The sequence below is a fragment of the Cynocephalus volans genome, chromosome 11, assembly GCF_027409185.1.
Source record: "Cynocephalus volans isolate mCynVol1 chromosome 11, mCynVol1.pri, whole genome shotgun sequence".
Taxonomy (NCBI): Eukaryota; Metazoa; Chordata; class Mammalia; order Dermoptera; family Cynocephalidae; genus Cynocephalus; species Cynocephalus volans.
This window is the reverse complement of record NC_084470.1, coordinates 55,453,595-55,466,933: the sequence shown is the minus strand read 5'-3', so window position 1 is coordinate 55,466,933 and position 13,339 is coordinate 55,453,595. Positions and strand designations below refer to the sequence as shown.

General features: G+C 46.1%; 1 protein-coding gene across 1 annotated transcript; it reads left to right on the top strand.

Moving 5' to 3' along the window:
• Window positions 1-12,414: 12,414 nt before the first annotated feature.
• LOC134390080 (zinc finger protein 239) lies at window positions 12,415-13,339 on the top strand. The gene is given in 3 exon segments (XM_063113383.1): window positions 12,415-13,021; window positions 13,024-13,224; window positions 13,227-13,339. Coding segments are annotated over 3 exon segments (921 nt in total).

Here is a 13,339-nt window from a genome sequence, read left to right as displayed (position 1 = left end):
TCCCCAAGGAGAATATGTGAAAAAGTACATTCTACAGACCTGAAAGTTTTGTCTCCTAGGAGAGCTAAAACTGCTAGTAACTCATCTTTCCAATCAGGAAATACAAGGTCCGCAGAAGTGAATTTCCTTTCTCTGTAAGATACCAATTACTGGAAACTCAGTTTTTCACCAAAGTAGTTATGTGAAAAACACACTGTTTAAAAATATGTATTATTCATCTAAGTGGTAAACCCTTGGTAGAAGCTCAGCTCTCGTCCCCAAGAAGGTAACACAGTATATACAGTCAATGCTAGATTAAGATTTTTTTGAGACCCTAAGCATTAAAAGATATGGTGAGCCACTCCCAACCTCAATACACAATTTAAAAAATAATAACCATAAATTTAAGGAATTCAATCAAGTTTTGAATTTTCTCCTAACTACTTCAATGGTTTTTGAAATACTAACTTCTTTTTAATTTTTTTCTTTTTCTTTGGGCTCCTGCTTTGCTTATACCCCTAAAACATGCTTGATCTACCTTTTTGGACAGTCAAGCACTGCACACAGCACACTGAGAAGAAAATTACTTCTTCAGATGAAATATAATTCTTAGTAATGCAGCATCCTTTCTATGAAAGTTATAGGAACTACACGCTCCACAAAGATATAATATGTCACTTCTCTACACGAGACAGAAATACACCTAACTTTATTCCCCTCAGTAGGTTAAGTAAAGAAAGCAGGGTACAGTGTTATAAATTCATCTCTGGAAAATAAGCAGCTGTTAACACATCCATCTTTCTACATCAGGGTACATGGATTGCACAATGCACAACACTGTATTATTATTTCTCTCCAGGAAATATAACTGCTGGTAACTCAGCTTTCCTCCTCAAGAAAATTATATGAAATGTACGCTACAGATGTATATGTTGAGTGACACCTGATTATGTGAAATACATACACAATGTACAGCATTGTACATTGCTTCTGTAGCAAAAGGGTTGGCAAACTATGGCTTTTAAGCCAAATCCAGCCTGATGTGTGTTGTCTTAAATAAAATTTTATTGGGGCTGACCAGTTAGCTCAGTTGGTTACAGCATGGTAATGATAACACCAAGGTCCAAGGTTCAATCCCTGTACCAACCAGCCAAAGATAACAGTAAAGTTTATCGGAATGCAGTCATGCCCATTCACTTACTGAAAGAAAGTGAGCCGAGATGCTGGGTACCATTCAATTTTATTAAAGGAAAAGAATCTGCCAGGCTGTGCTCAAAGTGGAGGGCAGCCTGGGGCTGCCCTCAAGATGGAGGACAGCACCAAGCATGGGGGTGAGAGAGCTTATATAGGGCACCAAGAGCTGGCTGATACCATCAAGGAGGGGCATTGTGCTAATGTGGAAACTATGTGACCAGGGTGGAGAACTGCACCTGTGCAGAAGCAAAAAGGTTTCTGTTTAAGGCACGAGGATTCTTGGAAAGGGAAGGGGGGAGGGGTTTGGTGCTGGAGTGGAAGACGAGGCCAGTGGCTATTTTGTGCTTATTGTGTGCACACTGGTGCCAGTCACATCCAAGATCCATCGTTTACGTTCTATGAATACTTCCACACTACAATGGCAGAGTTGAGTAGTTGTGACAGAGATGATATGGTGCACAAAACTGAAAATATTTACTATTTGGCCCTTTATAGAAAAAGTTTGCCAACACTGCTATGAAATCCAAATTTTGGTAACTTGGTGGCTCTCCCAAACCAGATTACATGGCACACTGACTGCACAGAAATGTGTGTTGTTTCCTATGAATGTTTCTCAGTTTTCCTTCTTATATAGAGAAGCAACATAAAGCTTGCTTTACAGCATATTTAGTAGACATTATTAGTTGCCAGACTCAGCATGCATTTTCTTTTACTCCGTGTCAAAACTCTGCTTTGTTTAAGTATCCACCCCTCTTCCATGCAGCCACGGACATCACGGAAACAGAACCTAATCCCAACTAAAAAGGGGTCACTTGATTCGCTTAAGAGTTATACAATTCCCGTTGCCTATGACTGTCTCAGAAATGGTCGTATATCAATTAGCTTTTGCTTCTTAACAAACCACTCCAAAACTTGTTGCTTAAAACAACATTTATTACATCTTATAATTCTGTGGGCCATCTAAGAAATTTTCCTATCTGGACTGACTCAGAGTGGGTTGTTTAAAATGGGATGGCCTCACTGTTGGGAAAATAGAATAGTTTGGTCAGGGTCCTCACCTTGGGTCCCACTGGCTGTGGTTCAGCATCCTTTGTAAGCACATTGTGTTTGTGCGTGTGTGTGTGTGTGTGTGTGTGTGTGTGTGTGGAGTTAGTGCGCATGTACACCAATATATCTTTTTAGTTTTGTTGCTATTCTTGTGTTCTTTAGAGAGAGAGAGAGGGAGAGAGTAGAGAGGAGTTTTACTGAAGCAGGCGGGCGGGCATTTGCCTGGGGCGTCCACCCTGCACAGCCATGCTTTCCAACCTGCAGCTTCCAAGGAGCTTTTGGCTGGTTACCTAGCTCGTAGACCTGCATGAAGGGGTCTGGTGACCCAGCCTGGCATGTGTGGGGTCTGGTGACCCAGTCTGGCGTGTGGAGAGTCTGGTGACCCAGCCTGGCATATGAAGGGTTTGTGACCCAGTCTGTGAATGGGCTTGAGGGTCTGTGAGTTCCAGACCCAGCTCTCGCTCATCAATCGTCCCAGTTGGTGCAGGATTACCAGCAGGTAAAAGAGCCCTATAACGGGCGTGGTTGCCTAGCTTTACAATTGGTGTCACGAACAGGATTAAGAGCTAGACAACTGGTGCTGTGAGGATTCCAGACCTTTGCTATAGCTCCACCATTGGCATCATTAGCAGGATTATGCCACAATTGGCATAGTCTGCAACAGGATTCTGAGCAGGTACAGGAGCTGAAAGCCCTTGGAAGAAGGAGGAAATGTGGCTACTTTTGAATATGCTGTACCCTATGGCCACCTTCCTGTTGACCGGGATCTGGTTGCTGCACACTGTACTGCAAGGCAGCATAGACCAGGTGCTACAATGCAAAACCCCTTGGGAGGGGAAGGAAATGTGGCTATCCTTGAGCTTGTGGTGCCCAGTGGCCACTTTTCTGCTGACTGGAGCCTGGCTGCTGATCACCATACTGCAAACTGGTCAAGATTTGCGGCAGAAAGCAGAGTCATTGGAAGCACATATGAATGTCCTGGAGGACGACGTGCAGCAACTGGCCACTCCTGCCTTTCATACCAGGGAAGACGACCAACCCAGTGGTGAGTTGGGGAAAACTGTGCGTCCCCAGGCACAACCTTTTGTGTATGAGAAATGGAGACAGTAAAGCAGCAGAAACAGAGAGAGCCCCTGGTGGCTCCAGCTATGAGACCTAGGGGTGGATGGTTCTAATGTGTTCTAGAGACTGTGTAGTAAACACTTATTGCATTTGTCTGAAGGCAAAAGGCTTGGAGGGTGCCACTTAAACCCGATGGCCAGCCGGGTGCCATTAAACCCAAGGAAAGAGTGCCACATGCAGATGGGCAGATGACCCGATGATGGGTGCCACTGCAGAATTTCAAGTATGCTTTCACCGGGTGAAAAGGTGGAAAAGTTAGTCTCCATTACTATGCGCCTGTCTCTGAGGCAGTGGCTGCAGAATAGCCACAGATATGCACAGAGGCAGGGCAGCCACTCTTTGATGGACTGGGCAAGTGCAGCTGTTTGAACTGTGTGGGAAAATGCTGCAAAAAAACTGCCTGAGACTGAGTGATTAGCCAGTGTAAGCCAAGATGACTGAAGTAATTCAAAAGCCAGAATGTAAAAGTGGAAAGCAGGAGAAAAACGCAAGGGTGAAGCACATAAACTGTTTGCTAAAGACATTATCTTGGTGGTGAGGCACCTTTGTGTGTGTCAGGCTGGCTGCCCCACAGTTCCCGGTGAGTGAACCAGGCTGGGGCCGAGCAGGGCCCAGGCTTGCCAGAGCTGCAAACTTCGCTGCACTGTGGGCTGGCTGTCACCAGTGGTCAAGAGGGACTGGCAGGGATCCCTGTGACCCATAGTGCTTGAGGGGGAAAGTCGTTTGTAAGCTTCTTGAAAGGATTGGCATTGGGAACTAGAAATGGGGGGGCAGGAGGAAGGTAGTGGAGGTGGCAGCCCAGGCTGTCCCATTAGTCTGAGAGTGTGAGAGTCTAAACTGTGGTCAGATAAATAGATTTAATGAGTATTAAAGAGGTAAAACCATAGCAAATGCTTGTGTAATGTTTAGTTCAAGTGTGGGCCTGGCACTGTTCTAAGTGCTTGTTTCATTTCACCCTTATGGTAACCCTGTGAGGTAGGGACTGTCTTTCCTATATGAAGAACTGAAGCTCAAAGAGCTTAAGTTCAAACAGGTACTTAGTGGCAGAGCCACTGGAAATCCAGTCTGTGTGGCTCCTTTCCAGCTGCATTAACTGTTCTTTCAGATATTATGCGGTGCAGAGAATTTGCCATTGGAGAGCATCGAGCTCTTTTACCTGCCCATAATCCTACCGACTGGGACAATTGTCAAGCTAGGGCTGGGTCTGAAGCTCACAGACCCCTCAAGCCAGTTGTCCAGACTGGGACTGGGTCACAAACCCTTCACATGCCAGGCTGGGTCCCCAGACCCCTCACACACCAGTCTGTGAGCTAGGAAACCAGCAGAAAGGTCCTTGGAGCCATAGGTTTGAAAGCATGGCCACACGGGGTGGACGCCTGAGGCAGTCAATGCCAGCAAGGTTGCAGCGCTGCACGTATGCACTAACTCCACCCACACACAACTTATTTACAAAGAATGCACTGCAACACATAATCAATGTAGTGAAATGTTGTAACCATGCTGGGCCTAGTCCACTTGTCTAGGTCCCCAGCCACCAAACCACGACAGATGGTTGGGCTATGCAGATAACCTTGGGGCAATACTTGAAAGGTCCACTATCTTCCTTTCCAGGTGAAAGCGAACTGATCTTGGCTATCAGATGAGATTTGAATAGAGAAAAAAGCATTTGCAAGGTCTGATACATAATGATAAGTCCACAGCTGAGTCGTCAGCTGATCCATCAAGTCATGAATTGAAGGCACAGCTGCATGCAAAGTAGGCACTACTTTGTTCAGTTCTTGATAATCTACAGTCATTCTCCAGGTACCATCAGGCTTTTTCACTGACCTTACCAGAGCATTAAATGGGCTATGAGCCAGACAAATAATGCCAACTTTCTCTAATTCCACTATAGTGGCACTTATCTCTGCATGTCCTCCTGGTAGGCGATACTGCTTTACATTAACTACATGTCTTGGCTTGGGTAACACCTGTGGGTCATGTTTAGCATATCCTTGTAGCACAGACTTTACTGTCCATATTCACAGCTGAAACTCTCCAATTATTGTTTGCAGGTGCAAACCATAAAGTACATCCATACGCAAGATGTATTCAGCTATGGAAGATATATATACAGTATATACATGAGGTGGTAACTTTCCTATGCCCAATGGCAATGACACAACTTTGACCTCAATAGTATTTAACCTCCATAGCCATCTATATGAACTGTGGCCCCTGGAAATTTACCTGGATTGCCATATATCAGGCTACATTCTGCACCTGTATCCACCAATGCCAAAACATGCTGCACATTTGTCCTCAACCAATATATTCCCAATTCAACATTGGGCCTCCAGTCCTCACCTGCCCCCAAAAGACGAATACCTTGGCCTGCTCTCTAATCAAAATGGAACAGCTCATCTGCCTCCTTGGGAGCAACCAAAAAACCCTTTAAATCCACTGAGCGTACCTTGCTACCTGTTTCTGGACTTTTGGTAAAATGCTGTTCAGGACTCAATTGTTGCCACAAGGAAAACAGAACTGCATTTGGCTGCCAGTCAATTTCCTTTTTATCAACCCCTTCTGCAAGCAAGTCAAGCCACATTTGCTTATGGCTAGTCTTGCTTGGTCCCTTTGGGATAAAATCCTGAGCATTTCTTGGGGGTTTGGCCTTAGCCATCTTTTGGACCCCTTTTGCTTGTCTGCTATCCTCCACTTCACCCAAGCCAGCTATCATGGTCATTACCTCATGTATAGGATGACCAATGTATGGGTCCAGTATGGCCATCGGTGGCCCAAAGGACATTGATGGAGCATTTTGCAGCACTCTGTCTCTCATGCTGCCTGTAAAATTTTCATCATCTGGGCCACAAGTGTTCACATTAAACATGGATTGCCGCATCCCCAGCTCTCGAATAATTTGGACCAGCTCAGCATACGTTTGCCATTTACTAACAATCTTGGGCAGTTCTCCAGCATTTGCTCACAGTTTGGGCAGCTGAATTCACCCAGTCCATCAAGGAGTGATTACCTGGCCCTTGTGCATATCTGCAGCTATTCTGTAGCCGCTGCCTCAAGGACAGGTGCATGGTAATGGAGGCCAATTTCTCCACCTCCTCACCAGAGCATATCACACTATTCACCCCTAGGTCCCATAACCACAGCAGCCAAGCAGCCAGGGGTTCCCTTTGTTTCTGCTGGAACTGTCTCCCCAAGTCAACCAGTTAAGCCTGGGTATATGGGACATAGGTGAATTGGGTCACCTGTGGATCGCACACCAGTTGTCCATCTGGTCCCATAGGCTGCTTGTATCTCAATTTCTCATACACAACAGGTCGTGCCTGGAGACGCACAGTTTCCCCCAACCCACCACTGGGTTGCTCACCTTTCCTGGTGTGAGAGGCAGGAGTGGCCGGTCACTGTATGTCATCCTCCAGGATAATCATCCACGCTTCCAACAACTCTGCTTTCTGCTGCAAATCTCGATCAGTTTGCAGCATAGTAATCAGCAGCCAGGCTCCAGTCAGCTGAAAAGTGGCCACCGGGCACCACACACTCAAGGATGGCCACATTTCCTCCCCCTGCCAAGGGGTTTTGCATTGTAGTGCCTGGTCTATGCTGCCTTGCAGTACAGTGTGCAGCAACCAGATCCCGGTCAATAGGAAAGTGGCCATAGGGCAGAGCATATTCAAAAGTAGCCACATTTCCTCCTTCTTCCAAGGGCTTTCGGCTCCTCTACCTGCTCAGAATCCTGTCACAGACTATGCCAATTGTTGTGCTCTTTTACCTGCCCATAATCCTACCGACTGGGACAATTGTCAAGCTAGGGCTGAGTCTGAAGCTCACAGACCCCTCAAGCCAGTTGTCCAAACTGGGACTGGTCACAAACCCTTCACACTCCAGGCTGGGTCCCCAGACTCCTCACACACCAGGCTGGGTCACCAGACCCCTCACACTTAGGTTTATGAGCTAGGTAACTGGCAGAAAAGTCCTTGGAGCTGTAGGTTTGAGAGCATAGCTGCATGGGGCGGATGTCCAAGGCAGTCAACGTCAGCCAGGTCGCGGTGCCGCACATATACACTAACTCCACCCACAGACAACTTATTTACAAAGAATGTGCTACACCACCCCCAACTGGACCTAAGGTAAGGGGGCTTGATTAAATTATTCTATTTTCCCAAGAGAAAGTAAGGGAGAATGAGAAGGTAAGGAATCTCTCAGGTTTCTGGCTTGTGACAGGATGGATGACAGTATCGTTAGCTAAGATGAGAACATAAGAGGAATGTGGGATTTTTTAGGAGAAAGGTGATCAGCTCAGCTTTGAACATGTTCAGTGATGTCACTTTCCAGAAGGCATTGACTAGACGTCTTCCAGGCAAGGGAAAATGTTGATCAGATGTAAGATTTGGAAATCATGACTAACAGGTGATAGTTATGACCGTGAGAGTGAATAGCAGAGCTTAGGATAGAGATCACAAACTAGAGGCTCAGGAGCCAGATCAGATTCACTGATGTGTTTTGTTTGTCCTGCACAGTGTTTTTATTTTATTATTATTATTATTATTATTATTATTATTATTATTATTATTATTTGTCCTTTTTTGTGACCGCGCTCAGCCAGTGAGCGAACCGGCCATCCCTATATAGGATCCGAACCCACGGCAGGAGCGCTGCTGCGCTCCCAGCGCCGCGCTCTCCCGAGTGAGCCACGGGGTTGGCCCCTGCACAGTGTTTTTAAACAATTGAATTAGTTGGCAACTTTTCATCATTAGATGCTATGTAAAAGTCTAGATTTGTGGATTGAAAGGCTGCAAAATTTGGTAACATCCCTGTAAGGCATTCAACTAGAGCGAACCCAGGTGCCCCCTTTAGATGGGCAGGCACACTCCAGTTCCTCTTACTCCTCCTCATTGTTTTATATAGTCAGTAGTACTTACTTGTTTTATTCCTTTACACTCCCTGCCTGGTCTCTAAGGTACTGAGTCTTTAACTTCTGACTTAGTAAGATCTAAAGTGAGGGGGGAAAGTGAGTTAAGATAGAGTCCTAGGGACACTGTCGTTCAAGAGCATGAGAATCAACAGAGCAGTTTGGGGGTAATATAACGGTTTATACTTCTATACTACATAAGAGTCAAGTAAGGGGAGGACTGAAAAGTGACCCTTAGGCTTGATGACTAGGAAGGCACTGGCAACCTTCAAATCATTTCTATAGAGTGGTGGGAACTACAGACAGTCTGCAGTGGTTTGAGGAGTTCCTGAAAGATGAAGTACTCATTCTTTTCCCCAAAGTTTGGATAAAAAGAAAAGAAAAGAGATGTGGCCTGAGCTTGAGAGAGGCAAGTGTTAAGAGAGAGTTTTTTATAGAGCGGGTGAGATTTGAGCATGTTTATAGGCAGCCAGGAAAGATTCAGGAGAGAGTGAGAGGCTGACAATGCAGGAGAGAGAGGATAATTAGTGGAGTTTTCTGAGGAATTCAGAGAAATGGGATCCACAGCTCAGGTGGGAGATCTGGTTGTGAACAGGAAGGGAGATACCAACTTTTTTGAGAATTGTCCTCAATTAGGACCTCTTCCTGCTATCTTCATTCTCCTTCCCCTGGTTAGTCTCCTCCACATGCTAGAGAACTCACATGCCATGTGAGGTCTATTGTCACTCTGGAGGCAATACAATAAGATTCCTAACTAAATAGCCACTGAACATGGAGAAAGCCATTGCTGGCAGCAGCTTGAAAAGCAAGAGTGGGAGAATTAATGGGAAAATGTCCCATTTTTTCTTGTGTTTTTCTTAATATTTACCCAAATATTCAGAAGTTTTAGAGCCAATATGATTTCCTCCCCTAAATGTTCTGGGTTTTCCCCCCAGCCTTCCCCATCTCCCTCATCTCTGATAACAATGATAGTGTCAGCTCCCCACAGTCATCTGTCCCTTGCTCCTGATACCCAGTGGGGCTAGGAATTGAAGCAAATTACATCGGAAGAAGAGAAGATGAAGAAGAGAAAGTCCTTATCTACTGTTCTCTGGGACTGTCTGCCTATCAGGCCAATTAGTGCATTTTATTAAAGAAGATATGCAAAGGATTCTGTTGTCCTAGAGTTGGATTTTTTGTTTTTAAATTTTGCTAGCAGTCATAGAGAAAACAAGGGCTAGAAGAGACCTGAGAGATCACCTAGTCCAGCACTGATGCCTTTGGGACCTTGTGGCAGGACTGTCAGGCAGCGAGGCAGATAGATTCTGGGCCCTCTGCTCATGCTTCCACCAGAGCAGCTCTGGATTATATATCCTAAAATTTATGAAAGATTGCCTGATTAAATAAAAAGAAAGGGGATCTTTTGCTAAGCAGGGTTTTGGCAGACAACCAGTAGTTTCAGCAACAGACTGTCTTGTTGGAACACGGGATTCACAGCCTGGCCTTGGTTATCTGGACACATAGTGCTAGGGACCCTGGACAGCCATTTCTCTTTGTCAGCAATGATTTCTTATGTCTTCCTTTTTAGGTGACCACTCCCTGCCTGTCCAGAAGCCACTGAGCTTCAGGAGGTTTCCCAGGACATGTCCCCACCAGAGTGAGGATTATGGTTACAACCATCACAATGAAGGTGCCCCTTTTCCTAGGGGCAGTACCTGGGGCAGTAAAGAAGGAGGAGGAGGACTTCAGGGAATCCTGGGGCTAGGTGAAGACCCAGACCAGGTGGCAAGGGGCGGGGTGACCTCCAGACAGGCTTACTGTAAATAGGCGAGGGAAACAGTTGACTTGCAGGAGGCGAACAACGGCCTAAAACCTCTAAAGCATCAAATGAAAATGTCTCAGCTTTCTGTGTTCACACGTCAGAGAGAATTTTCCCTGTCCAAACTCCAGACCTTTTAAATGAAGTTTGAAGGCCTTAGCTTGGCATTCCAGGCCCTACCTGATGTGACTGTGGTCTCCCATTCCAGCTTTGTCTCCCAGTGCACCCAAATGACCATGACAGTCTTCTCCCAGCACACTCTGCTTTTCTACCACATTGTGCATCTTGTTTCCTTTACCTGGAGGAAACGTCCATGCTCAGCCTCCAAGCTCTCTACCTTTGAAATCCTAGCTCCTTTCAAGATGCAGCTCAAAGGCCACCTCCCCCAGGAAGCCTTGAGCAATTGCTTCTATGTCTTCTTGAGCTGTAAGTATTCTTTCCCTCACCAGCCTTCCTTTATCTCTATTTGACTTGTACTTTATCTCTTTACATAACTCACCCCACTTGATTTTTGGCTCTTGGGCAACAGGAAAGTCTTAGCTAGCTAATGCCTCTTATTAGCTTGGAATCAAACTTGAGACAGGTGTTGTGCCCTCCTTTCCATCCTCACCATTCCCTGGTGAAAAGAGGACAAGAGCTCCTGACCCTGTAATAAGGTCTGGTCTCCACTTTTTCCTCGTTGATCTCACAGTCCTCCATACCTTCAGAGACAGAGTTGCTCCTGGAAATTTTTTCCTCAAGCCCCATCATCCAAGAGGATTTTTTGAGGCTTTTTGTCTGACGTGGCCCCTACCTAACACTGAGGCAAGGAGTGGACATGGGCAAAGGGGGTGTGTGGGGGGGTGCCAGGAAGTCTGAGTGTCTTGGTAAGTGGGAAAAGCCCCATGACGGAGGTGTGAGGAGGGAGGAGACCTGGGGTCTGGGCCCAGATCTGCTGTCTGCCTGCTGTGGAATGTGGGCAGGTCGGTTCATTGCACCACATCCAGTGCAATCTAGCTTCAGGGTAACCTGAAACTAGAGCTTGATGGGGGTGACCTGAGTGTGGCCCCTGTCACCCTTGCCCTTCAGGGTTGCCTGACTCTGCAGTGGCAGTGGGGTCTCTGCTAGCTCTTAGTGCGGGGGAGGGTCTGCAGCTTCGGGGTTTTCAGAGCATGGAGACCCCTGAGGGTTCTTTAACATCTGTATAAGATATTTTCTTGTCAGCTGTGGACACAGGTACAAAGTACATTTTCACAGTCCTTCTGAGAACTCAATTTCTGCATTATCCTTGTGCTTAGGAGGACACCTTACATTTGGGAATATTCCGAAATTCTAAGGCTTACCAAGCCAGAACAGACTGTGGTGTGGGTGAGGGGCTCTCTTCAACAAGTATAGGGCTGATCCCAGTGATAATCGTACTGTGAATGAGAGATTATGAGAGTTTATTCCAAAGCAGGAACGACAGAAAAGTTTTAAAGTACAAAAAGAGATTAGAGGAGGAGTGGGAAGAATGACAAGAGTTGAGGAAGGAAAACAAAGGAAATGGTAGGAGGAAAGCAGAGGGGAGAGCAGTGAGGGATGGGGAGAGTGTATAAGAAACAGGAAGAGAAAACATGGGAAGGAGAGGGAAAAAAGCCCAGAAGGGACATGACTTTTGTCCCATTGCTGCCATCTGCAGGCCCAGCCTCCCCTTTCAAGTTCATTTTCAGCAGAAATGTGAAAACTTCCCCAGGCCTGTACGTCTTGAATTCCTCATACTACTGGACAGCCTGCTGAGCTCCGATCCGGCTGTTTTAGAACAAGAAGCACTCCCAAAGGTTACCCAGCCCTTTCTGGCACAGCCTGGCTCAGAAACACAAGAACATGGGCAAGGAGAAGTGCGAGCAGTCCCCAGAATCTGGCCTGTTCCCTGCCCCCAAAGCAAGAGGTCTTTGTAACCCACCTGAGTATCATGTTGAGGAATAGGAGCATTCTCATTCTTTGTCGGTGTCTGTGTGTGTGTGACAAGTCCTGCTGCCTCTCACCTCTGTTCCCCTGCCTTACTGGCTGCCCACCAACTTTCTTCTGTAGCCACATTAGGAGTGTAGATAGTCTGTAGACATGTAAGCATCATGAGTGTCTAGAGTATATGTCAGTATTACTTGAAAATGTTTGGTCTCCATCATAGGAAATGGGTGACATTTCTATTTTCTGTATCTTCTGTTAGATTATGAGACCGAATCTGAAATCGAGGAGTTGGTTCCAAAGCAGGAAGTATCAGAAGAAACAGATACACAGAACCACCTCCAGAGAACTTCAGAATAATGATTCCTGAGAAAGCAGGATTGGAGGATTCAGAAATTGGAATGACGGTTTGAAAACTCATCAGGGAAATCCTTCCAGGGAGATGTTGGAGACAAAAACCAGAAATGTAAAGCCAGCAGAAATCAAGGATGCAAAAATCTCCCCAGAGAAGAAAAGCCAGAAAGGTAAAGAACTTGAGAACGTCTTTCATCTAAGCTCAAAAAGTATTTCACATTTGAGAATTCACAGGGAGAAGGACAAGGAGCCAGTTTCAGAAGTCAAAGCACAAGACACAGCTTATGACAGGCTTCAGAGAGGAGCCCCTCTGGCAGCCAGCTTTAGAGGAGCCCTGGGAGGGCAAAGAAGTGCAGAGAGGCAGCAGGGAAGCCAGGCAGGACCCAGAGCAAGGACAAGGAATAGCGTTTCCAGACATGTTCCCCTCAGAGACGGAAGTGCCCTTGATGAGGAAAGAGGGCAACAAAACTACCAAGGGGAGAAACCCTTTATCTGTAAAGAGTGTGGAAAAGCCTTTGGTCAGAGGGCAAACCTCACTGTGCACCAGAGAATCCACTCCAGGGAGAAACCTTTTCTATGTAATGAATGAGGAAAAGTCTTCAGTCAGCAATCATACCTCATACGACAACAGAAGATCCACACAGGTGAGAAACCCTATGAATGCCAGGAATGTGGGAAGACCTTCAGCCAGAGCTCAAAGTTCATCAGGGTGTCCACACTGGGGAGAAACCTTTTGAATGTGGTGAATGTGAGAAAAACTTTAGTCAGAGTTCAGGCCTCACTGTACATCAGAGGATCCACACAGGTGAGAAGCCATTTGAGTGTAATGACTGTGGCAAAGCCTTCAGTTGTAGCTCATACCTTATGCATCAAAGAATTCACACTAGGGAGAAACCCTATCGTGTAACAAGTGTGGAAAAGCCTATGGACAGAGCTCCCATCTTATTCTCCATCAGGCAACTCATGCCTGGAAGAAACCTCAGCTAGTTGCTTGTGTTAGTGCCCACTGTTAA